Source organism: Arachis stenosperma, chromosome 8, assembly GCF_014773155.1.
Source record: "Arachis stenosperma cultivar V10309 chromosome 8, arast.V10309.gnm1.PFL2, whole genome shotgun sequence".
NCBI lineage: Eukaryota > Viridiplantae > Streptophyta > Magnoliopsida > Fabales > Fabaceae > Arachis > Arachis stenosperma.
This window is the reverse complement of record NC_080384.1, coordinates 45,319,497-45,344,628: the sequence shown is the minus strand read 5'-3', so window position 1 is coordinate 45,344,628 and position 25,132 is coordinate 45,319,497. Positions and strand designations below refer to the sequence as shown.

The 25,132-nt window shown below is 33.5% G+C and overlaps 2 protein-coding genes across 2 annotated transcripts; one reads left to right on the top strand and one right to left on the bottom strand.

The window, feature by feature from the left end:
• Positions 1–96: 96 nt before the first annotated feature.
• On the top strand, positions 97–6,008 carry LOC130945153 (CRM-domain containing factor CFM3, chloroplastic/mitochondrial-like). Its single transcript, XM_057873848.1, has 11 exons — positions 97–413; positions 1,379–1,450; positions 2,380–3,191; positions 3,292–3,664; positions 3,743–3,873; positions 3,959–4,303; positions 4,435–4,591; positions 4,671–4,963; positions 5,049–5,108; positions 5,271–5,352; positions 5,576–6,008. The coding sequence occupies exons 3-11, from the start codon at positions 2,403–2,405 to the stop codon at positions 5,578–5,580; spliced, it is 2,235 nt and encodes a 744-aa protein (XP_057729831.1). The 5' UTR covers positions 97–413; positions 1,379–1,450; positions 2,380–2,402; the 3' UTR covers positions 5,581–6,008.
• A 2,672-nt stretch (positions 6,009–8,680) lies between these two features.
• Positions 8,681–18,336, bottom strand: LOC130943793 (structural maintenance of chromosomes protein 2-1-like). Its single transcript, XM_057871814.1, has 20 exons — positions 17,827–18,336; positions 16,589–17,269; positions 16,317–16,460; positions 15,918–16,208; positions 15,641–15,826; positions 15,360–15,524; positions 15,168–15,227; positions 14,621–14,683; positions 14,173–14,264; positions 13,260–13,356; positions 12,604–12,720; positions 12,242–12,460; positions 11,296–11,436; positions 11,055–11,222; positions 10,797–10,981; positions 10,600–10,693; positions 10,434–10,522; positions 10,122–10,347; positions 9,488–9,562; positions 8,681–9,177 (listed from the first exon to the last, which is right to left on the bottom strand). The coding sequence occupies exons 1-20, from the start codon at positions 18,142–18,144 to the stop codon at positions 9,058–9,060; spliced, it is 3,531 nt and encodes a 1,176-aa protein (XP_057727797.1). The 5' UTR covers positions 18,145–18,336; the 3' UTR covers positions 8,681–9,057.
• Between the last annotated feature and the right edge of the window lie 6,796 nt (positions 18,337–25,132).

Sequence of the window (25,132 nt, the reverse complement as noted above, 5' to 3'; positions counted from 1 at the left end):
ACAAGATTAACCGGCAAAACGGTTGAACCCGACCGTTTTTTGAAAGGTTTGGCTCGCTCTTCTACTATTCAAAACGGCGCCGTTTTATGTAAACAAAAAAGCCACCGAACAGATGAAAGGCAACCCTAAACCCTATCAGAGCAATCACCACCAGAAGCCCTAGCCGCCACCGTCTCCATCACTGATCTCCTCTACTTGGCCAGAGCGTGTCGTCGCCGCCGGGATTGTGATAGAAAGCGTGCCGTCGTCGCCAAAAGTGGTCTCTATCGATCAGCCCTCTTCTCTCCGTCGCGCTCGGAGTTCTTCTCCTCGCCGTCGCGTCTCTCTTCAAGCTCTCTGTTTCTCTCCGAGCTCACTCTGTCTCTGTCTTATCAGTCTCATTGAGAGCTGCACGAGAATTAGATTTGGATTTGGTATTAAATTTGGATATATTCGTAATCTTAATAAGGGTCACTTCTTAGGATTATGAGAAATCCAATAGATTTCGTTTGTGTGTTCTTGTGTTAGGATTAGTCTCCAAATATGCCCTATGGAAGCTATGAAATATGAAATAGAAATTGCTTCCAATTTTCATGCTTTTTGTCCTGATATAATATAATTGCTTTGTGCTACCGCTGCTGCTACTTCCATCATTCAAATCAAGAGCATGTGCGTTGTTTTGATGTCAAGAATAGTAAATGGCATGTTCTTACTTCTTGGTTGGCATGTAGTTTTTACTCCTCCAAATATGTAAATATGATTCTGTTTTGCGGGGTGAATTTTATTTATTTATTTTTATTAATGCTTCTGAGGTGATCAGGGCTGATTTGATTCTACTAATTTTGAACACTAGGTTTGAATTAGGATTTTTGTTTAGCAGATGTTAATTAGCCTTGGAAGTTGAGGCATCCTTTGATTTTAGTGCTACATCTTCAATTCAACTCAATGCGCCAAATTGTTTATGTTGGAATTTTTATGATTCTAAGTTGTTTATGCTATGATTCTAATTCTGAATTGTTTATGCTGATTTTTCTGATTTGTTGATTCTGGTTGTTGATTTTGCTGATTTGAGTTGTTGATGGTGGTGTGGTGCAGTACTTCACTGCATTGTTTATGTTGGAATTTTTCTCTGAATTGTTGTTTATGCTGATTTTTTTTATTCTGAGTTGTTTATGCTGATTTTTCTGATTCCGATTTGTCATTTATGCGCATTTTGATTTTTATTAGTTATAAATTTTAATGTCTGAAGATGTTTGTGAACTTTTAATGATAAATTATGGATAATTTATTAGGTAAAATTGTAAAATTTTGAATTTTATCAACTTAAAAATCATTAAATTTAAATATTTAAAATTATATATTAATTTTTTAATAATTATATTTTATATTTTATTTTAAGCACGTTCCGGGGCTGGTCGTCGATGCCGTCTTCTTGCTTCGAGCCTCGCCGTCAGCAGCTAGTTCTGATTTGGTGAGTTCTAACAAATTCCTCTTTTCTTTCTTGCTTAATTTTGTTGTTGTAATTCATCTTTGCACCTTGATTTTATTGCTGAAAGTTGAATATTTTGCTGAAAATATCACTGGGCTAATTTTTTTTGGCTGAAAATCATCACTGAGTGGAATTGTTTACTGATTATCATCACCGAATCTTGAATCTGTTGCTGTCTTGTTAAAAAGATCACCTAGCTAAATTTTTTGTTGCTGTAATTCGTTAATGCACCTTGACTTTGTTGCTAAAAGTTGAATTTGTTGCTGAAAATATCACTGAACTAATTTTTTTTGGCGGAAAATCATCATTGAGTTGAATTACTGATTATCATCACTGAAGGTTGTCTGTTGTTGTTTTGCTGAAATAATCACTTAGCTGAATTTTCTGTTGCTGTAAATCTGTAAATCATCTTTTGACCTTAATCTCTTGTTACTGAAAATTATCATATTTGAATTTGTTGTTGGAAATGAGGTTCATGTTCTCTGCAAGTCAGAATAAAATTGTTCAGTTAAATTGTTGTTCCCATTCTCTATTTTTTTTGCTAGAATTTTAAAAATGTCTTGATCACAACTCGGTTCCTATTATGAATTATTCTTGGTATTGATTTGTGAAAAATACACAAATGTAGATATAGATACAAATTAAAATGAAGGAAATGTTGGTCAAGCTTCAAATTTGTCCCATGAAGATATAGATGCCAACTTTGAGATCACTCCTTGAATTTGATTTACTGATTGTGTTATTTTTTGTTCTCTTTCTTGTTCATTTAAATTGAGAAAGTATTTTGTACCAGGAACTAGTTTATTATTTCTTTTTGCATTATCAGGTATGTCTAAAAATTGTTACTAGATTGTTATTAATATGTTTGTGAACACATGCATAACTATGTTTGTGCCACTCTGAGTGCGCAGAGAAATGCTGGGGAGAGGCTAATATGGCACCTGGGAACAGTACTGCTAAGTTATCGGAACTCCCTCTGAGTGTCGGGACCTCATACTTGTGCACAACTGCTTCGCACTCTTATCAACTTAGCATTCTGAGGCCTTTCTGTGTCTCTGCCAACTACCCAACCCACTCCCAACCCAAACCTTCCGATAAAGTCACCTCATCTGACACTTGGCTCACCAAGTGGTCTCCCGCTAACCCTAATTCTTCCCGATTCCCCAACCCCAAACCCTCACCACGTTTCCCCCAACCGGCCGCCGATGACCTCTTTGACCCCGACAACTCTCACTTCTTGCGGAATGACAACAACCCTTGCAACGCAATCGACAGAGTCGTTCTCCGCTTGCGAAATTTACGATTAGCCTCCTACAACGACGATAACGTGGAAGCACCCGGAGGTTTAAGTCGCTTGCTACGCCGAGACTGGGTTCGTTCTGATACCGCATTGGCTGAGGATGAAGCTAACGACATGCTTCTGCCATGGGATAGAGACGAAGGTGAGGATGAGAAGGTAGCTGTGGAGGTAGAGAATAAGGTGATGCAGAAGAGGAAGGTGAAGCCGCCAACTTTGGCGGAATTGACTCTTGAGGAGGAGGAGCAGGCGCGGTTGCGAAGATTGGGGATGCAACTGAAGGAGAAGGTGAATGTGGCCAAAGCTGGGCTCACGCAGGCCGTGCTGGACAAGATTCATGATCAGTGGAGGAAGAAGGAAGTTGTTAGGCTCAAGTTCCATGAGCTTCTTGCCAGAGATATGAAGACTGCTCATGAAATTGTTGAGGTTTCTTGCTTCCCCTTTCACTTATTCTTATTTTGTTCTTGATTTCAATAGCATTTTTGTTTAGAGAACTTATGAACTGAAATCTTGTAGCATTTTGCAGCGCAGAACAAGAGGGTTAGTTATATGGAGGTCAGGAAGTGTTATGCTGGTGTTTCGTGGGAAAAACTATGAAGGACCAACACCTGCATCTTTGGAAAGGAGTGAGCCGGTTATGATGAATCAAGAACAGCTTGCGAACATGACGCCAGAGGAAGAAGAGTTTGACAGGATGCTTGGTGGTTTAGGTCCTCGTTTTGTCGAATGGTGGGGCACGGGAATACTTCCTATTGATGCGGATTTACTTCCTCCTGCTGTACCTGGATATAAGACTCCCCTTAGACTTCTTCCAACTGGAATGCCTCCGAGACTAACAGATGCAGAGCTGACGAATATGAGGAAACTTTCCAAAGCTCTTCCTTGTCATTTTGCTCTAGGTAATGTTATTCTACTCCGGTAATGTATTAAATCATTGTCCTTTTACTTATATGGATCTTTTGTTGAACCTTGTAAAGGTAGAAATCGAAATCTCCAAGGTCTCGCAGTTGCTATTCTGAAGCTATGGGAAAAAAGCTTAGTTGTGAAGATTGCTGTTAAGCGTGGTATCCTGAATACAAACAATGAACTAATGGCCGGGGAGCTAAAGGTATGTTATCTGTAGCTTCGGTTATAGTCCTAGTCATTGTTCAATGGAGCATGATGATAAATCTTGTTTTTCTTTCCTGGTTCAGAAATTAACAGGAGGCACCTTGCTGATAAGAAATAAATATTTCATTGTAATATATCGTGGGAAGGACTTTGTCCCAACTAGTGTCGCTGCTGTTTTAGCTGAAAGACAAGAAATGACAAAACAAGTAGTAGATGATGAGGAGAAGGCACGGCACAGAGCCATTGATGTAACTCAATCAGGGGCAGATGAAGCAACGACTCAAGCAGGATCATTGGCTGAGTTCTATGAAGCTCAGACACGCTGGGGAAAGGATATATCTGCTGAAGAACGTGAGAAGATGATCAAAGAGTCTGCAAAAGCTAAGAATGTTAAGCTTTTCAGAAAAGTTGAACGTAAACTGGTTCTTGTAAGTCTCTAATCCTTTACATTGTTGAAGATTATATACTTGAGTTTTTTTATTTTTCATTTATTTATGATTATTAGTAGTGATCTTGTTCTTCTTATTATTATCATCATTACAACTCTAATTCTGAACAGGCCAAGACCAAAAAGATTAGAGCAGAAAATCTTTTATCCAAGGTAGAAGCTTCCTTGGTTCCAGCTGATCCTGATTGTGATCAGGAAACAATATCGGAAGAAGAGCGTGCTATGTTCCGCAGGGTTGGTTTAATTATGAAGCCGTACTTGCCACTTGGTGGGTAATTTTCAGCTGTTTTGAAAGTTGCTATATTATAATGGTTCATTACCTAACAACTATTAATGATAATCTTCAGGTATACGTGGAGTTTTTGATGGTGTCATTGAGAATATGCATTTGCATTGGAGACATCGTGAGCTTGTTAAATTAATAACAAAACAAAAGACCTTTGCTTTTGTTGAGGACACAGCTAGATTACTGGAATATGAGAGTGGTGGAATACTAGTGTCGATAGATAGACTTCCAAAAGGATTTTGTCTTATTTACTACCGTGGGAAAAATTATAGGCGTCCCGTTACCATAAAGCCAAGAAACCTTCTAACAAAGGCAAAGGCATTAAAGCGTTCAATTGCCATGCAACGCCACGAGGTTCCAAATTTTTATGTCAATGGCAAATCTGTATGTTTCCTTCTATATCTTTTATGTCTCAATTGATCTTGTATGACCTGTGTAGGCACTGAGTAAGCATATTACTGAATTGGGGAGAAAAATAGAAGAAATGAAAGAGGAACTTGTAAGTATTGACTTATCATAACTTGCATTCATCATTTGCATGCCCGGTAGATGTTACTTAATCATCAGGTTTCTCTATGTATCTGGTGGTCTTGCATGTTAGCATCAGCTTTCTCTGTGTTTTGTATATTCAATACTTATTGTCACTTCGAATTATTCAAAGGGTTTGTCTCATGATTTGGAGCCTGAAGATAGGGGTGGAATAGAGGACCTTAACCGTATAGATCATGTCAGAATCCACCCTGGTAAGACACCCTCAAAAATATATAGTTTCTTGTAGAAGATTTATGTACTGGCTTTGGATCTTATATAAATAGTTCTTACAGCATTTTTTCCCCTATTAACATCAAATTTCGTATCATCTGAAAGCTGCTATCGAGGAGAATTGATGAAATAAAATAAAATATGGAAGATGATCTCTATTCTAGTTACAATGACAACTGAATATTTGTTGATTGTTATTTCCAGAGTGAGCTTGAAGCTTCGGACGGGGAACAAAATGACGGTGATTTTGGCAATGAGGAAGATAGTGACTGGGATTTTGAGGATTAGAAGTTTCAAAACTTTGAAAATGATGATCATCCCCGGATGGCAGGTGTACAGAATTGCGGTGAAGTTTCTGGATGACATGCCGTTGCATGCAGCCAGGAGCCAGGTTTATTCAATTTAGGTATCAAGTCTGCATATATGCTGAATAAAATTGCTGCGTTCCGGTTTATTCAATTTTCCAGCGAGACATGCTTAAGGAATCCATCACCAATTGAAATCTCACTGCTATCTTGTTTCTTAGAATGCTGCTTATTTTCTCTATCTCTCTCTCTGTAAATTATTACCATGTAATATGTAAATATCCAATTTGATGAGATACAATTGTGACTGACTCGATTCCCCACGAATATCCACGGCTTTTTGAAAAATAAAATAATAAAATTGAAAAATATTTGGAAAAAAAATTAGGATAAACATAACTTAGATATAATTACAAGAACCAGAAATTCCTAGATACAATTAATCCCAAATCCGATTATAAGAACCAGAATTTCGAAACACAACTCAGATCCAATTACTAGAACAGTCAAATATTTGTTAGTAACTTGCAAAGGAGGAGGTAGACGGCGGTAGCGACGCTGTTGCTGGAGATGGAGCTGAGTGGCAGCAGCCGGAGGTAGAGGTGTGGCTGGACTGTTGGAGGTAGAGCTGAGTCGTCGTGGAGCAACATTGACTTTGGGGGTTTTTTCCCGCATCCTATTTGCTTTACTGTTTCTTGTTTCTCACTTTCGCTGCTCAGACTACTTTTGATAGCAAAATGATTGAAAATTTAACTTTATTAGAGTGAGACCCGCCCACCAATTTGGTAAATTAATGATAGTATAAAATATATTAAAATATGTTTTAATTATTATATTATTTAAAAATTAGTTAAAATATATATAAATTAATATTAAATTTAATATGTTTTTTATTTAAAATATTTTACAATACAAAAATTTTTTATATTAAAAATTATTTTTTTATTTGTTTTTATTTTTGTATTTATTTTATTTGATGGACTTAATCTTCTTAATATGGTGTTTGTCTTATATTTTTTGTTGTTGTTAGACTTGCTTCTTTATTTGTATGTTCTTATGAAAATATGTTCTTTCTGTTAATTTGTATATATTTTTTATTGTCATTTTTATTCCATTTCTTTATGTATATTCTTCATCTAGAAATGTGTTTTAAATTTGTTTATTTTTTTTTTAATTTCTTGATTAATATGTCATATAAATATGATGATTATTAGTGTTGGTGAAGTTAATTTCTATATTGAGGAATATATCCTAAATCTTAAACCTCGAACCGTCGAATCCTAAACTTAAATTTAAAACCCTAACCCTAAACGTAATATGTATACAACAAACAATAAAATTCTAATACTAAACCCTAATCCTAAGCCTAGCACATATAACATAAACCCTAAGCTCTAATCTTAATCCATATATCCTAATTCTTAACTCCTACCCATTAACCAACTTAAACTTTCATATTTAATTGAACACTTCCAAACTAGTTTATAATTGTATCGAAATTTGCATTAAACATAAAAAAACATCTTAAATTTCAAATTGTTACACGTTTCCTTAGTGTTTTCACCATTTAATTATCTAAGGTTTAGTATTTATAATTTTACTGCACAGTTTGCTTTATTTATAATTATTATTACTATTTATTTTTGGTAAATAATTATTATTACTATTATTATCATTATTTATTCTTCTGGGCTTTATATTTTTTGTTTATTGTTACTATAAAAGCACTTCATGGCCTAATTTGATTTTTATGTCCAAAAGAGTATTTCATATAATCCAGATAGCATGGCCATTAGGGTGGCAATATACATCCTATCCATGGATATTCAACCCGATTTGCAACGGATAAATAGGGTGTAGGTAGGATTCTTGTGCAGATTAGACAGGGTGCGGGTTGAGTCTCAACTCTACCCAACCAACCCGCACCATATATATATATATATGTTTTAAGTGGATGTTGAACTAAAGATCTCTCACTAAATACAAATGATTCTTAGTTATTAAGAGAAGGTCATTAATTGATAATTTATTACGTTTTTTTATGTAAAAGTCAATTCTATTTTAAATTATCATTAAATTATATAATAATGCTACATCTTTTTTGGATTAAGTATGTAGAGTCGGATACCTGTATATTAAAAACGGATAGAGTTAGAGTTGGAATATTCTTAATCTATGGATTGGATTAAGATTATATTCAAACCTTAACCTATCCTACCTATTGCCACCCCTAATTTGGCCATACCAAAAATAGAAAAAAAAATTATCTCCCTTAACAATCCATTAATCTCTCAACTATGCATTAATTTATCCTGTAAACATGACCAATTATTTTTTCCCAACTAACGAATGACTCACCCATCTACTGCACATCAGCTGTTGTCCCCGATTGTGGCTACAGGCAAACCACGCCTGGACAGCTCCTTCATGTCACTTCATTTCAGCATGTACTGAAAAATTACTGTCAACACCATAGCACAACCCCTTTCTTGAGGGGAGAAAAGCTACAGTACTCATCTTCGTCATTTATTTTTACATTTCTTTTCTCAAGGGATTGCACTCCTTATTTGTACATGATTTGTTTTGCCTTTTTCCTGCCTTCTTTCTATGTTAATGCATATTCTTACTTAGGAGTGGAAAGAGGTCAGAAATTTGTCAAGGATTGACAGCTGACTTGTGCTCGGCCTAACCTTACTTGATCTGTCACATGTGTCTAGATTCAAGCTGTTATAAAAGTCTTAAATTTATTATTTAGTCAAATCCATATTTGCAATTTAACCTAACTAATTGGTTAGACTTGCTTGGCTTTGTCAAAATATAAATAAATACAGAAATTATTTTTCATAACAAAAAACTTATTAAGTTGTTTATACTTTATATTTTCATATTTTAAATACTATAAATTTTTATATATTATCGTAAATATTAAATTTAATATATTGCATATAAATAATTTTTATGAATAGTGATTTTTTTAAGCCGAAGGAGTGCTGAAAGGGTGCGCAGAGGGCGTTTAGATACACCACTACTAGCCACTGGCTGGTTTCGAAACCAAGGTGCATTTCATGCAAGGTGCACTGGCTGGCTGGTTTCAAAACCACTGGCTAAGGCTTGCGTAAGGGGTATGAATACAAGAAAATTAAACTATATTTTACAGCAAAACTCTCCATACACTTTTACATTGATGATTATAATCCATCTGAAATGGATCAGTATGGATTTACTTAAACCAGGTCCAACATTAAGTTCTTACTCTACAGAGACTAAATACTAATACATAAGAGCCTTACAGTGTTTGTTGTTCACAAGTTGAATGAACATTTTCTTTTTCTAGCAAGGTGAATTCATTTGCAGGATTGAACCAATAAAAAATTCAATATTTCACTTGCTTTGCTTAGCAGCAACAGTTCGCTGAACCGTTGAAACACCGTCAACAAATTTTGTCCGGAAAAGAACATTTGCATTATTAAACATGCCTTCCTTCAGTGAAACAACAATAAACTGCAAAACAAGAAACCAAAAGACACGAGGTTATTCAATTCAACGAGTGCTGAACAGACACTTTCTGAAAATCTGGAAACTAAAAATGAATTTAGTTGTTCCTCTCAAAAAAATAAAAAATAATGAATATTGTTGGAAACATTACTGATTTGAGTGTCAACCAACTAACCAAGACAAACTACTGTTATTAGTATTAATAAACTTGGAGAAAAATTTGGTTGGGTTTCATTTTTTGGAATTAGAAAAATAAAGGATTCAATGAGTTCAAGGAAATTACACCACACTATAAAAACTAGTCCTTTTTGTTTACCTGGGAGTGTGGAAAATGAGTCTTTATCATTCTCCCTATGTTCTGTGTGTGGCTTAAATCAAGAGCCGCATCAACCTGCAACAATTAGAAAATTAACTCCGAAAGGAAATCTTCAAATATAGAAAGAATGAACCAAATGGGGAATGGCAGTGAATTAAGATGAAACTCGCGAGGTAAGAATACAATACAGAGAGGGGGAAAAAGGAAAAGATGTAACTGTTTTTAATACTCATAAAATACAAGTTATTTTAGTTTTGGATTCTCAATTTTTTTTATTTGGTCATTCTTTTATACATTAATAATTAATAATAGAAGTAGAGAATAAAGACATGAAAAGTTGAAAACCAACACCTCCTACATTCTCAATAACCAAAAGTAGAAGCTCAATAGATCAATCTCCAAACTCAAGCTAACAATATTCTTTCTGGCTGAATTTAAGGTAATTAATAATTATTATTGTAATATATCCAATAAATTGCTTTGACTGGATTTAATTGAGGACGGAAATAGAAAAGTACCATGCAATAATTAAATTCTTAACTGCAAAGTGAACAAATCAAAGGGCCATTGGCATTTTATTGGATACCAAGGTTCTTGCTGGTGGTGGAGGAATCACAATTCATGCAAAGCATACCTCATCAAGGATGTATAGTGGAGCAGGTTTGAATAGCAGCAGTGCCAGAATCAGAGAAAGTGCCAGTAGAGATCGCTGACCTCCACTTAATTCAGACAATGACTGTTTCCAGACACCTCCAAATGCAACCCGAACCTCAAGACCATCAAGAAAACTGCATCCTTCTGGAGGTTCTAACTTAGCCATCGTACCCGGTAGTAGTGTAGAAAATATGGATCCAAAATCACTGGGGAAAAAAAGGCATTGCCAAATTGAAAAGCATGTAAAATAGATGGAGTAAAGGGCATATATGAAGTGGTGGAAAAAACTCACTTGTTTACTTTGACCCAGGTCACATTTAGTGTCTCCTTCTTTTTTTCATCCAACTCTTCAATCACTTTCTTGATTTTAGACTTGTCATTCTGCACAACACAATGATAGAATAACCAGTTATGCAAGAAATGTGGCAAATTATTGAAATAGATGGGCAAAAAGAAACCTCAATTATCTTTTTCTTTGACATTAAATCGTTGTACTCGTCTTCTGCCTTCTCAAACATTGCCATTACTTTCTTGTTGACCCGTTTCTCAAGCCTAAGGGAAAAATTACATGAAATCCTTTAACAATAAATAATCATAGTTGCACAAAACATTTATTATTATTATAACAGTAAGTCAGTTTATCACGTCAACACACCCAGACTGTTCAGCTTGAAGCTTTTCAAGTTCATCTTTTGCTTTACCAGGATCACGGGAAGAAAAATCATAATCAGTTCCACTTCTACCAAACAACTGTTTTTCAGAAGCAATCCAAGCATGCTTCTCTAACAATTTATCCACTCTCACAGAGCAGTCTTTCTGTTCCATCTCCATCCGTTTTACCTAGAATAACAATAAGGAATTTCTTCATTAGCAAGGCACCTCCAAATGCATAGATGAGAAAATAAATTATTACCTCATTTTCTATCCTTTTCCTTTCAAGATTACTCTCACTAAGTTTATCTTCAATTTTTTTCTGTTCCTTCATAATACCACTGATTTCCTTGTCACATTCCTTCATTTTCAGGCGAACTGAGTTCAGCTGTGACTGAACTTGATCAAGATCATTCCTTGCAGAATCAACCTACACATGGAAAGTTTGAGGCCACAACTCTTGTTCACGAAGAATTCTAAACAATATAAATAACTATTCTTACTGCAGAACTTTGCTCTTCTACTTCTGATGTAAGATTACTGATCTGTGTTATCAAAGAAGCTAGTTGATTCTCCAAGGATGTTTGCTCCTTCATAACAGCTTCCATTTCCATCACAAGTCTCTCCTTTTCATTATCGTGTCCCTGCAAACCAGCAGGCAAATTGTTAGAGAAATTGTTAGAGAAGCATTATCTAATAGTCTTCTCTAACAATTTATCCATCACAAGTCTCTCCTTTTCTTAATCTTTGGATTACAATAAGAAAAATACCAGTTGCAAATTATAGTGAATTCCACAATCTAGATTGGAAACTTCAAATATTTTAGTACTCAAATTCCAAATTGTCCCTCAAAAACAGATGGGCAGGACTGGCATAAAAGATCATGGAATTTCATGAAATACAAATCAAGGCTGCCATAAAAATAGCAGCATTATGAGCCCCTACTCTCTTAAAGGTGCCTTACGCCTTTGACTACCTTGTCAAAGGATCAAAGCTGATATATCCCCAAAATGACAGTAGTCAGCAAAGAAGGCACTTCGAAAAATTGTCAAATTTGGCACATCAGAAGTTTCGTTGCACCTTGAGCCACATTATGGGTGTTAGAATATCTATGAATCTGTGAATAAAATAGTTATGACCTTATAGGATCAGATATAATCTTAGGAATTGTTATAATACAATTAGTTAATTGTATATATCTTATAATTATGTACAGATTCTGTTTCAGGCATAAGCAATCTCCAGTGTGTAGCCAAGATATAAGGAATAGACTATAAGCCATAGACCTTTGTGTAGAGCCCAACCATTCATTCCAAGATTTGAACCCACTATCACACTAGGAATGGCATTATTTACTTGTAGTAATACATTTCAAATTTTCTAATGGAAAAAAAAATTAAAAATAATTTCAAATGAATCATGATGATGAGAAAACATTTTGAGAATTACCTTCAGGTCTTTTAAAGAAGATTGCACTTGGGATTTGATTGACTTTATCTTTTTCTCTAATTCCTTCAGCCTACCCTCTCGACTACTGTTATGTTCTTTGATTGATTTCTCAAGGGATGAAACAGTCTTGACACATTCTTCATAAAAAAGTTGTTTTTCTTTTACTGCAACTTTTGCTTCGTCAAGTTCTTGCTCAAGCTTCTTCACCAACTCCCCAAGCTACAAAGAGAAACAAGAAAGGAAGCACGTTGACAGAGATATATAACATGAAGAAAAAAGAACTAAAAAATTGACGAAATCAAGGTAAAATTGGTGTGTCTAGTACAGGGTCAAATTTTGGAATGAAAAGAAAGGAACAATACCTTATGATGTTCATTTTGCTCAGCTCTGCTCTGAAATAGTGAAAGATCATATGACTTAAGTTCTAGTTGTGCTTTGAGGTCTTTAAATTTTTTCTGAAGAGGGAGAAGCTTTGTAATCTGTATTACCCAAGATTCAAGGCCAAGTACAAAGAACTGTGAGATTGAAATTTATCTCGGAATCATAAGCTTACTAGAAAAGAAATAGCACCCCTGCCCACCCACCCAACCCCCGCCCCCCTTTTTTCCAACCATCTACAACCGGTTTTGCCCCCTTATAAGCACCATCTACAATGGTTTTAAAGAGGCTATATTGGTAAATTCATTGCCCTTCTATGACGATGATTGATCATTGACAACTTAAATTACAATTTATGGGTAACGAATTTATTTAGTATGGATTATGGAACTATTATGAAATATAGAACTTAAGATTTGCTGCTTTTATCTAAAAAAATGTATATACAATATGCATGTTATATATATATATATATATATATATATATCACAATGTCCCTCTACCTTTGTTCAAATCCCAGCCATCCTACGTCCCGGGATCCCAACATTACAGTTTTTGGGACCTCCGGGATGCAGCAAGATCCGAGAATGACTACTATGGTTTCCATATTTTATTGGAAAAAGCAGTGTTGGGGATCTACCTTTTCTTCAATCTCCAACAACCTTCTTTGGTGCACTGAAAGTTTTGACTCAGCCTCAGCCAAATCATGCAGTTGCTTCAAAAGATCACCACTACCCCTGTTTTGTCAAAGCCAGCAGAATGTTACAAGAAATGCTTACAATTTCTCATAATATCATCTACACAAAAGACAATGGAACCTCATAATAAAATACGTCAAAAATTTCTATGCATTTTTAACACTTTCAATTAGAGTATTGGACAAACCTACTCTTGCTAGTCCTTGGAAGTTTATCTGGCAAGGTTTATTTTGTTTTTCATTAGTCATGGTGATAGACTAATAGCCTTACTCAAAACTTGAGGGTATACTTATGTAGAAATGTTCCTCATTCTAGTGGTTTTTGAAGACCTTTTCAGCTTAATTCTTTTCATGATTCTCCTATTTGCCAATTTTACCATTTATCTTCATCTAACTCCTGTTCAAAAATTCTTTTATAGGAGCTTGCAAGATCATTTTTATACATGTTTTCTCTTGATCTTCCTTATGAGAATTCTGTTAGATCCCCTCATATTGATCATACATTATAACTTCCCTGAGATATAAATGTCGCCTAGTGCCAAATATTTTAACAAGAGTATATCTGAGGAAAAACAAAAATAGGGCTGGTGGCAACATAACAGAAGAAATTGAGAGCTTGTCACTACACTGAATTCCCAAAGTTGGGATAGTGAAAGCATGGTAGGAATAGAGACTAGGCAAAGATGTGTTAAGGGGGAATTGTTACTTGAATACCATGAGCAATGAGTTCCAATTTCTTTTCTTTTTCTCAGTTACATATACCATATCAAAGGGGGAAGATCTCAACTGATATGTTCTCCAAGTGAATTAATACATACTTTCATTTTCACTTTCACGAAACCAGATAATGGCATACCTTCGGCTTCCACCAGTCAAAAGGCCACTTGGCTGAAATATATCTCCTTCAAGAGTGACACTTGTTGTATGAATATTCCGATTAAATGCCACCTAACATTCACAAAGTGCAATCCAAATTGAGCATGCATATAGGAGAGTAAAATCCTCAAAAGGTATTATACTAAGACAATAATGACTGTGATCAACAAATAGACAAAGTATCTACTAGTGGAAACAAATGAAGACTCATCCAAGAGAACAGCATATTTACAAAAACTATAGTATTGTAAGAGAAGCATGTAGAGGTGGGCATGTAGTCACCAAACACTTCTTCATAGAAGATATGCACATTTAGCAAAGTAAAGAATAGGGAAAAGATGGTTTTCTTTTGGGTGGGTGGGTGTGGGGGGGATGCACATGTAATGTGTAGAAGGCCTAAGCAGCAAAAGATGGTTTTCATCAATTACCTCCTTTGCAGCTTCCATGGTCTTGCAAACAAAAGTTGAACCAAAAACGTACTCCATTGCTCTCTGAAACAAAAGTACAAATTAAAAACAAAACTGAGTAATTTATCCAAAATAAAAAAAAAAAGTTCAATCTCAGCATCAAATTAGTTTATTGAGTTTGGCTTAGGTTATTTGTGTTCAAGACAGCTTCAATCAACATCTTTCTAACAAAGTTTAGGGGAAAGAACAGCAATTCTTTTTAACCCCCCCCCCCCCCCCAAAATATAGTAAAAAATAAACATGCAACAATTTTTTTGAGCAGCTGAATAAAATGTCCGTAATATGAAATTCAAAATAAAACTAGAGATGTTTCGTACAAATTGAAAAGGCATTGAAATTGCTTTCAGTATCAATGATTCTATTATATATCGTTCAGATTGGAGGGAGGGTAAAAAGGGAACACAAACAGAAAAAATTATTAGCTGACCCATCTAGTGGGAATAAGACTTAATTTTTGCAGAGCAGGGAATATTAATATTAATATTAATATAAATTCAAGGAGTAGCACCTTCAATTCTTCTTCATAACCAACCAAAGAAAGTGCTATTTCAGCATTCTCTTTCCCCACCTGAAATTCAAGTAAGAAAAATCGTCAGCAAAGTTAGGTAAGGAATCAAGTCAGTCAGAATGCAAATTAATGAGATAAAGAAAAAAAATAAAAATAAAAACTAAGTGAGAGATAAAAGTTGCAGAGACCAACCAATCTAGTAGCCTCTTGTTGAACTCTAGCGGGAACACTATAGGATTGTATTTTGTTCAAGGGTATGATTGTCACTCTTCTTCTGAGTTTGCCATTCTGTAGTAGCTGCTTTCCAGTATCTTCTGTGTCAACAACAACATTAAACAACTTTCCACCTGCTGTAACCTGAAAGTAAACATGTATTATCAGATTAACATATAAATAAATTTTTACTAACAAATTCAGATAAATGTTATCATACATGTTCACCAAAAAAATATAATGTGATCGTGCTATCCAACCTCTAAGGCAGTCATTGTGGACTTATCCTTTACTTTGATGAGTTTTGCAACGACACCTTTCACCTTTGATCTATCAAAGTTTTTGACAGGATCACAATACGTGAATTCAACATTTGACAAGTATGCCGAAATATTGCGTATTTCATCCTTCCACTTTTGTACACAATCCACCTCAGATGCACGATCCTGAAAAGTTTTTTTATAGACGAAAATATCTTAGTGCTAATCCTGTTAGATTGTAGAGAAGTGAATAGAAGCAAAACAAAGCCGATCTAACCCTTTGCAGAGCGTCCATCTCTCCTTCTTTATATGGAATAGACTCCAATTCGATCTTAACATTTTCCACGTCTTTTCTTCTAGCGGCAAGCTCATTTTCTACAGAAACAGCTTCTTCACGCTTTGACCTTAATTGTTTAGTTTTCTCTTTCAGTTCCTTTTCACAATGGCTAATTTTGGTTTTCAACTGTTTCAGTTCTGTTTCAGCACTCCCAACTGCTATCTTTGCATCACCTAGTTGATCCTCTAAGCATTGCTCTTCATTCCCACTGCTCTTGCCAGCTATAACACCCTGCCAACAGTTTTGAGCAATAGAATACGAAAAATCCACCTCAACCTGATAGTCTACCCATTGACATGAGAAAGTTGTGAACATGAAACCAATATATGCTTATGGTACCTGATATTCTTTCTCATGCTCATCCAGCTTCTTAGTAAGCTCATCGACCCTCTTTTTAAGATCTGCAGCTCCCTCTTCAGCTTTTTTAACAGCAATGGCCTTCTCTTCTACAGATTGCTTCAGTTCTTCAATATTTTTCACAATCTTAAAAATATCCAGGGTTTAAACTCAAATATCAGGTTCACAAAATGGACATTTTAAATTTAACATTTAAATGAATCTATAATCATTAGTACCAAACAAAGTTAATACCAAAATTACTTCCTACTTACATTAACCTTGTTGGTTTCTTCACTTCGGAGAGTGTCTATCTTATTATTTAACACAGATGTTTGCTTGACAAGACTCTGAGAAAGTGCATCTACTTTATCTGAGAGAGATTTCACTTCTCCACCCATTCTCGCCTCTTTTTCAGAAGTCAACTGAGCTATTTTTATTTCCATTTCCTTTATTTCTACCTGAGCCTTCTTAGCACTTTCATCAATCTCGGTTATCTTTGATTTTGCTTGTTCCACCTCAGATCTAGCATTGTCTTTAATCCTCTCTGCTTGAACAAACTCATAAGCAATACAAAATCTTCTAAGCCTATCTAAATCAGCATTGCCATTAGCCCATTGCATATACTGCATCCTTTCTTTTCTCAACTTCTCCAATGCAGGCAATATCTCCTGATCAAGAAGCTTGTTAATCTCATCAACCTTACTTTGCTTCTTTTCAAGTGTTTTTAGAGCAGCCTCTTTCTTGGTCTCATACATTCTCGTCCCTGCAGCTTCCTCAAGCATAGACAATATCTCTGGTGGCTTCATATTTAAAACCTTAGTGATGCGCCCTTGCATTATGAGAAAATGTGGATTATTAACATTTAGCTGCACCGAATGAAAAAGATTCTGGACTTGACTAGGCTGTGCAAGCTTCCCATTGATCAAATACTTGTTCCTCCCTCCAACTACTATCTGCATTGTGCATCAATTAAAGACATAGGTATACAAAACAAGAATTACTAACTAACATCTGACTTTAGAAGCAATAGTTACCTAAACAGTGCAGTGAACAACCACTTGAAACCTTAAAAGTATAATGAGAAAATCAGTTCACACAACTATGAATCTTAGAACCCATAAGTCAACTTTTTTTAGTTTAACATTTTATTTTCTTTTATGTTAAATAGTATCAAAATTAGAAATTACAAAGCTGTAAATAGATCTTAACTAACCAGAACTAAAAAAAAAATATACAGAATTTAGACAGACAAAACCCATATAAAATAATGCTTTCTTTTTTTCAAAATTACATACTATAAGTTTTATTTTATTTTTTGTCAACTTTTGTTTGCCAATAATGTACAGAATTATAACTAGTATACAAAAGAGAAATTGCGAGCTCTTAACAGACAACTTAACGAAATATTAAAACGATCACTTATAAACGGCTAGTGACAGAAAATTTAATTCAACCAAAACATCTAAAAGCATCAGAAACAGATAAATTCAACAAATTAAAAAACAGTAACCTGTCTTGTTACTGTAATCTCGGAATGGTCTTCATATCCGAGAGGGCTTCGACTCCTATCAGAGTTATCGAAAACAATTGACACCGTCGCTTTTGTAATCCCCGCTTGTCCCTGCTTGTAAACAAGCTCCTGGAGGTTCGAAGCTCGAACCTGCTGCAAATTGGTGATACCCAGCACGAAGCAAATCGAATCGAGAATGTTCGATTTGCCGGAACCGTTCAGGCCCGTTATGGCATTGAAGAACGGGTCGAAACCCGGAACAACGGTTCGCGTCGCATATGATTTGAAACCTTCCAAGCAAACCTCCTTAATGTACATCGCTCGAAAGTATAAAAAATTGGGAATAAAAATGGAAGAAATGAAGGGCGTAGGGTTTTGGAGATCGAAACCCTAAATGAAAGAGCTTTGGTTGAGTGCTTTACCGCGGGTTGTTGAAGGTTTCAGGATTTAGAGAGTGGGAAAAGGGAGAGAAAGACTTGAAATTTAAATTTTGAGGTAACTGATGATGGATCTGCGTTGTTTACTTGTTTTGTTGTGTTCATGAGTTGAAGACTTGAAGTCAAGGGAATGACCAAAAGGCGGGAAAATACTTTTTGAGTTTTGGTTATCATTTAGAATTTTAGACCAATAATTTTAATTTTAATTTAATAATTTCTGGTTCAGCAATGAATTTTGGTGTAAATTTTTGGGAATAAGCCAATACTCTTGTGATAAAAATGTGGATAACTATCATTTGGGGCCAACTCTCTCAATATTGAAGGAATAATTAATTTTTAAGACAAGTTTAAATAAATGAATTTTAAAAAAGTAAGACTTAGTATGTATATAAATAGAGGTTTAAATCTTTAACAATATACATGATCAATAATAAAATTTTTTATCCCTCTTTTATACTATCAGATACTCTTTTCTATTTTATATAAGATACTACATATATTAGTAAATATATTAATCATATCTATTATATTGAGATAGTAATTATGAGGAATATTACTACTAGAGTTATTTATTTATAACTCTTTTGTTTTATATTTATTATATATTCTTTATTTTTTTTACAATACAGTATCAGCATGAGATTTTGACTAAATTTTAAGAAGACTCGGCTAACAAATTTTTTTTATGTCGAAATTCTCTTATCTTAAATTTAATGTCTTAATACAAAACTTTTCATGATATTTTATATAAAATGAGTAATACTTCTTCAAACATATTATTTAGCTAATTTAATTATCTATCTTTTCAGTAAAGTTATTTATGTGTATTCGAAATTTACATAATTCATTCATTTGATAATATGTTATGCCAAATTTAGTATAATAGCTTTTGAACTTTGATCTTTTTACCTAATTGAAATCTTACAAATTGAAAAAAAAATATATTAAACTATAATAAACTTTGATAATTAACTTTTTGACAATAATTTAATTTAATGTTATTTTAAGTTTTATTAATTTTTTAGATACAAAATTAAGATATTCAAAAAATATTAGTGTTATAATATTCAAAGTTTCGATCATTTAACTTCTAAGCTAATTTCCAGACAATTATAATTTTATGTATTATCTTTAAAAAATTAAATAATTTTTTTATCAATTTATTTAATATTATTTTATATTTTTCTATTTTCTTAATTGAATTTTTTTATCCATAAAAAAAATTTAAATTATCAATTAGCGTATATTATAATTTTTAATATTTATCATTGTAATGATAATTTTTTTTTGCATTTTTAATATTTTATATATTCTAATTTTTTTATAAATATAATGATAAAAATAAAAAAAATTATATCTTTTTTAAGAGGAAGACTAATGTTTAAAAAAAATACATAATCTATAATATCAACATCTATTAATAGTTTCACTACTCTAATAAATCATAAAAAAAATGATTCAATGTAAGTATATAACTTTTAAAAGTTTAAATAATCATAACTAATTAATAATTTTGATACTATTTGTTTGATCTTATTTCTTTAGAATGAAATCCTAGAAATAGTTAGTTTTAATTTTGACTATATCATTCAAATAAAAAAGATGAAAATAAAAGATGTTATGATAAATAACATCAATATAAAAAATATTTAAATTATTATTATTTATTTGGTACAAATTATTTAAAACGATTTCAATATATTTAGTTTAATTTTTTTCTTTATAACTAAAATAAAAATACAACATATTATTTTTTATTTTTTAAATTATATATTGGCCTCCTCAAAAATTTCTGTTCAAGCTCTGCCACTGTATTTAAAAACAATTATTTATCATGGATATTAGATGCTGAAATTCATCTTGATTCAATGGATCTTGGAGATACCATTAAAACTGAAAATAATACATCCCAGAAGGATAAAGGCAAAGCTATGATTTTTCTTCGTCGTCATCTTGACGAATGATTGAAAAATAAATATCTCACATTAAAAGATCATGTAGATCTGTAGAAAGACTTTGAAGAAAAGTACAATCATCAAGAGACGATGATACTTCCTCAAGCCCGATATGAATGGACGCACTTGCGTCTACAGTAATTTAAATCCACAAATGAATATAATTCAGCAATGTTTTGAATCACCTCACAAATGAAATTATGTGGAGAAAATATATTTGATAATGATATGTTAGAGAAAACTTTTTCGTCCTTCCATACCTCGAATGTGCTCCTACAGCAGCAGTATTGAAAAAAGAATTTAAAAAATATTCTGAATTAATTTCTTGCCTTATTGTTGTTGAACGTAACAATGAGTTGCTTTTAAAAAATCATGAAGCGCGTCCAGTTAGGGCCGCCCCATTTCCTGAAGCAAATGCGGCAAATCATTACCCCATAAGAGATAAATGGCAAGGTTTTAGTAACAAGAAAAATTATGGAACGAAAAGGAATTATGTTTACTAAGGATCTCACCAGAAGTGGGATAAAGAAATGAACAATGAGCAAAATAAATCAATAGAGGATAAATATTTCTGTTGTGGTGGAAATGGTCATTGGTCACGTACCTGTCGTACCCCAAGGCACCTAGTCGATCTTTATCAATCATCTTTGAAAAAAGACAGCAAAGGAAAGGAGTCGGATTTTGTTTCAAATGATGCTGAAAATTTCACCACTCATTATGATGTATCTGATTTCTTTGAGGATTCTGAAGAAAATATTGGTCATTTGATCAATAATATAATAGTTTAATATGTGAGATTGTTAAGTATTCATGTAAATAAATAATGTAAAGAACTTTTTGTTAAGTTTTATTTTCTATGCATTTGAATTGCAAGTACGATGTATATAAATAATGTTTAATAAAATATTTATAAATTTTAAAATTATTGTGCTAAGATAATAATAATAAAATTTTTAGTATATATTTTACTTTTTAGAAAAATATTTTCAATCAAGAAAATAATTTTATTGCGTAAATATTTCTACTCATTTTATTATTATTTATCTTTGAAGAGAATGGCAATGACATATAGTGAAGATATTTGCCTTGCGGATATTACAAGTTCGCACATCATTCTCAAAAATAATATATGTTTTACCCATCTTGTACCAAAAGAAGAATATGTTAATACTATTATTGGCTCATGCAATGGGATAGAAGGCTCTGGAAGAGCAATAATTTTTTTTCCTGGAGGAACAAAATTTATAATAAATAATGCACTATTGTCTACCAAGTCTCTAAGAAACTTGTTGAGTTTTAAAAATATTCGCTGAAATGGATATCATATTGAAACAATGAATGAGAAAAATCATGAGTATTTATGTATCACAACTTAAGATTTAAATAAAAATGTTATATTAGAAAAGTTACCCTCACTCTCATCTGGGTTATATTATACCGAGATTAGTGCAATTGAATCACATGCCATTGTAAACCAGAAGTTTACTAGCCCAAATGAATTCATAACTTGGCACAACCGATTCGGTCATCTGCGAACAACAATGATGCGGAGAATTATTGAAAACTCCCATGGACATTCACTAAAGAACGAGAAGATTCTTAAATCTAGTAAATTTTGTTGTGCTGCATGTTCGCAGGGAAAGCTAATTTTAAGGCCATCACCAGTAAATATTTGATTTAAATCCCATGAATTTCTATAAAGGATTCAGGGCAATATATGTGGACCTATTCATTCACCATGTGGATCTTTTAGATATTTTATGGTCCTAATAGACGCATTTTCGAGATTGTCACATGTGTGCTTATTGTCTTCTCGCAACCTGGCGTTTGCGAGATTACTTGCTCAAATTATTCGATTAAAAGCACAATTTTCAGAAAATTCAATCAAAATAATTCGTCTCGATAATGCTAGTGAATTTACTTCCCAAGCCTTTAATGCTAATTGTGTGACTAATGGAATAAGTGTTGAACATCTAGTAGCTCATATTTACACACAAAATGGGTTAGTGAAATCACTTATTAAACGCCTCCAATTGATTACTAGACATTTACTCATGAGAACAAATCTCCCAACCTCAGTTTGGGGCATGCTATTTTACATGCCGCATCACTCATTCGTTTGAGGCTAACAAGTTATCATCAGTTCTCTCCTATGCAATTTGCTTTTGGCCCGCAGCCAAATGTTTCCCATTTAAAAATATTCGGATGTGCGATATATGTTCCTATTGTACAACATTCTCGCACTAAAATGGGACCCAAAAAAACTTGGGATATATGTTGGATATGATTCTCCCTCTATAGTAAGATATCTTGAGATACAAATTGGAGATGTATTTAAAGCCCGATTTGTGAATTGTCATTTTGATGAATCAAAATGTCCAATAATAGGGGGAGAGAATAAACTTCCTGAAAAAGGAACTTAATTGGAATGCATCATCGTTGATGCATTTAGATCCCCGATCAGGGCAATGTGAACTAAAAGTTCAAAAGATTATACATTTGCAAATAATAGCAAATAAATTGCCTGATACATTTTTCGATACAAAGAGGATAACCAAATCTTATATACCAGCGAAAAATGCCCCAATTCGAATTGATGTCCCAGTCGGACAAATAGCTACTGAAGTAAATTCATGCCAGAAGTGTGGCAGGCCTGTCGGTTCCAAAGACAAAAATCATCGAAAAGGAAAAGAGGTAAATACTATTACTATCGAAAAAGACATAGTAAAGACATATGTAGTTGTCCAAAATTCTGATATAATTTTAACGCCGGAAGACGTTCAGGTACCTAGAAATTATGAAAATGACGAGATCTCGATAAATTATGTATTTACAGGAGAAAAATGAGACCGAAATAAGACAATTATCAATGAAATATTTGCATATAATGTTACATTAAATATCATGTATAAAAATAAGGATCTTGAGCCAAGTTTAGTCGAAAAATGCTGACAAATGAATGATTGACCAAAATGGAAAAAAAGTCATGAAAGTTGAGTTAGACTCACTTGCAAAACGTGAAGTCTTTGGACCTGTAGTCCATACACCAGAAGATGTAAAACCTGTTGGATACCAATAGGTATTTGTGAGAAAACGAAATGAGAAAAATGAAGTTGTGCGCTACAAAGCCCGACTTGTGGCACAAGGTTTTTCACAAAGGCCAGTATAGATTATGAAGAAACATATTCCCTTGTAGTGGATGCAATAACATTACGTTATTTGGTCAGTTTATCCGCATATCATAAATTACATATGTATTTAATGGATGTGGCAACAGCTTACTTATACGGCTCGTTAGATCGTGATATCTATATGAAAGTTCTTGAAGGACTAAAGATATCTAAACCATCCAATGAATATTCGCAAGGGTTATACTAAGTTAAATTGCAAAAATCTTTATATGGTCTAAAGCAATTTGGACAAATGTAGTATAATCGTCTTACTGAGTATCTGACCAAAACGGGATTCAATCATGATGATATCTGCCCATGTGTTTTCATAAAAAAATCTGCATCTGAATTTATTATAATTGCTGTGTACATTGATGATTTAAATATCATTAGAACTCCTAAAGAGATTCCAACTATTATAAAATCTCTAAAGAATAGTTTGAGATGAAAGATCTTGGAAAGACTAAATTTTGTCTCGACCTGCAGATCGAACATACAAAAAATAAAATTTTTATTTATCAAACAACATACACAAAAAATATTTTGAAGAGATTTTATATGGCTAAGTCACATCCCTTGAATACCCCAATGATCGTAAGATTTTTATATGTGGAAAATGATCAATTCCGTCCTAAAGAAAAAAATGAAGATATCATTGGTCCTGAAGTATCATATCTTATTGCCATTGGAGTGCTAATGTGTTTTGCTAATAATACACGACTTGATATATCATTTGTTGTGAATTTACTAGCAAGATATAGTTCCTCTCCAACCAGAAGACATTGGAGTGGAATCAAACAAATCTTTCGATATCTTCATGGAACGACTGATATAGGATTGTTTTATCCATATGAATCCAAGTCACAATTAGTTGGCTATGCATATGCTGGATACTTGTCTGATCCACATAAAGGGAGATCTCAAACAAGATACTTATTCACATATGGTGGTATAGCTATATCACGGAGGTACACAAAACAGACGATTGCGGCAACATTCTCTAATCATGCTAAAATACTAGCGATATATGAAGCTAGTCGCGAGTATTTTTGGCTCAGAAGTTTGATCCAATATATTCTGTCATCATGTGGACTGATTGATCATAAGATAGCCCCAATTGTCTTGTTTGAAGATAATATAACATGCATTGCTCAACTTAAGGGTGGATACATCAAAGGTGATATAACAAAATATATTTCTCTCAAATTCTTCTTCACTCATGATCTTCAAAATCAAGGACAATTGATATCAAACGGATCCGCTCAAGTGACAATCTGACAGATTTATTCACAAAGTCACTCCCGAAATTCTCTTTTGAAAAATTGGTATATCAGATTGGGATGCGTTTATTTTGAGATATTAAATGATGTCGACAATAAGGGAAGACTGTATTCTTTTTTCCTTGGTCAGGTTTTTTTCATTGGATTTTTTTTACAAGGTTTTTAACGAGGCATTTCCCATCACAAAGAATATTGTACTCTTTTTCTTTCACTAAAATTTTTTCTCATTGAATTTTCTTTAGTAAGATTTTAATGAAGTATAATCCTAAATGGTCATCTAAAAAGGAGTGTTGTCATAAAGATGTGGATGACCATGATTTGGGCAGCCAACTTTCTTAATATTGAAGGAATCAATTTTCAAGACAAATTTAAATAAATGAACTTTGAAAAAGTAAGGGTTAGTATCAGTATGTATATAAATAGAGGTTTCACGATCAATAATAAAATTTTTTATCTCCCCTTTG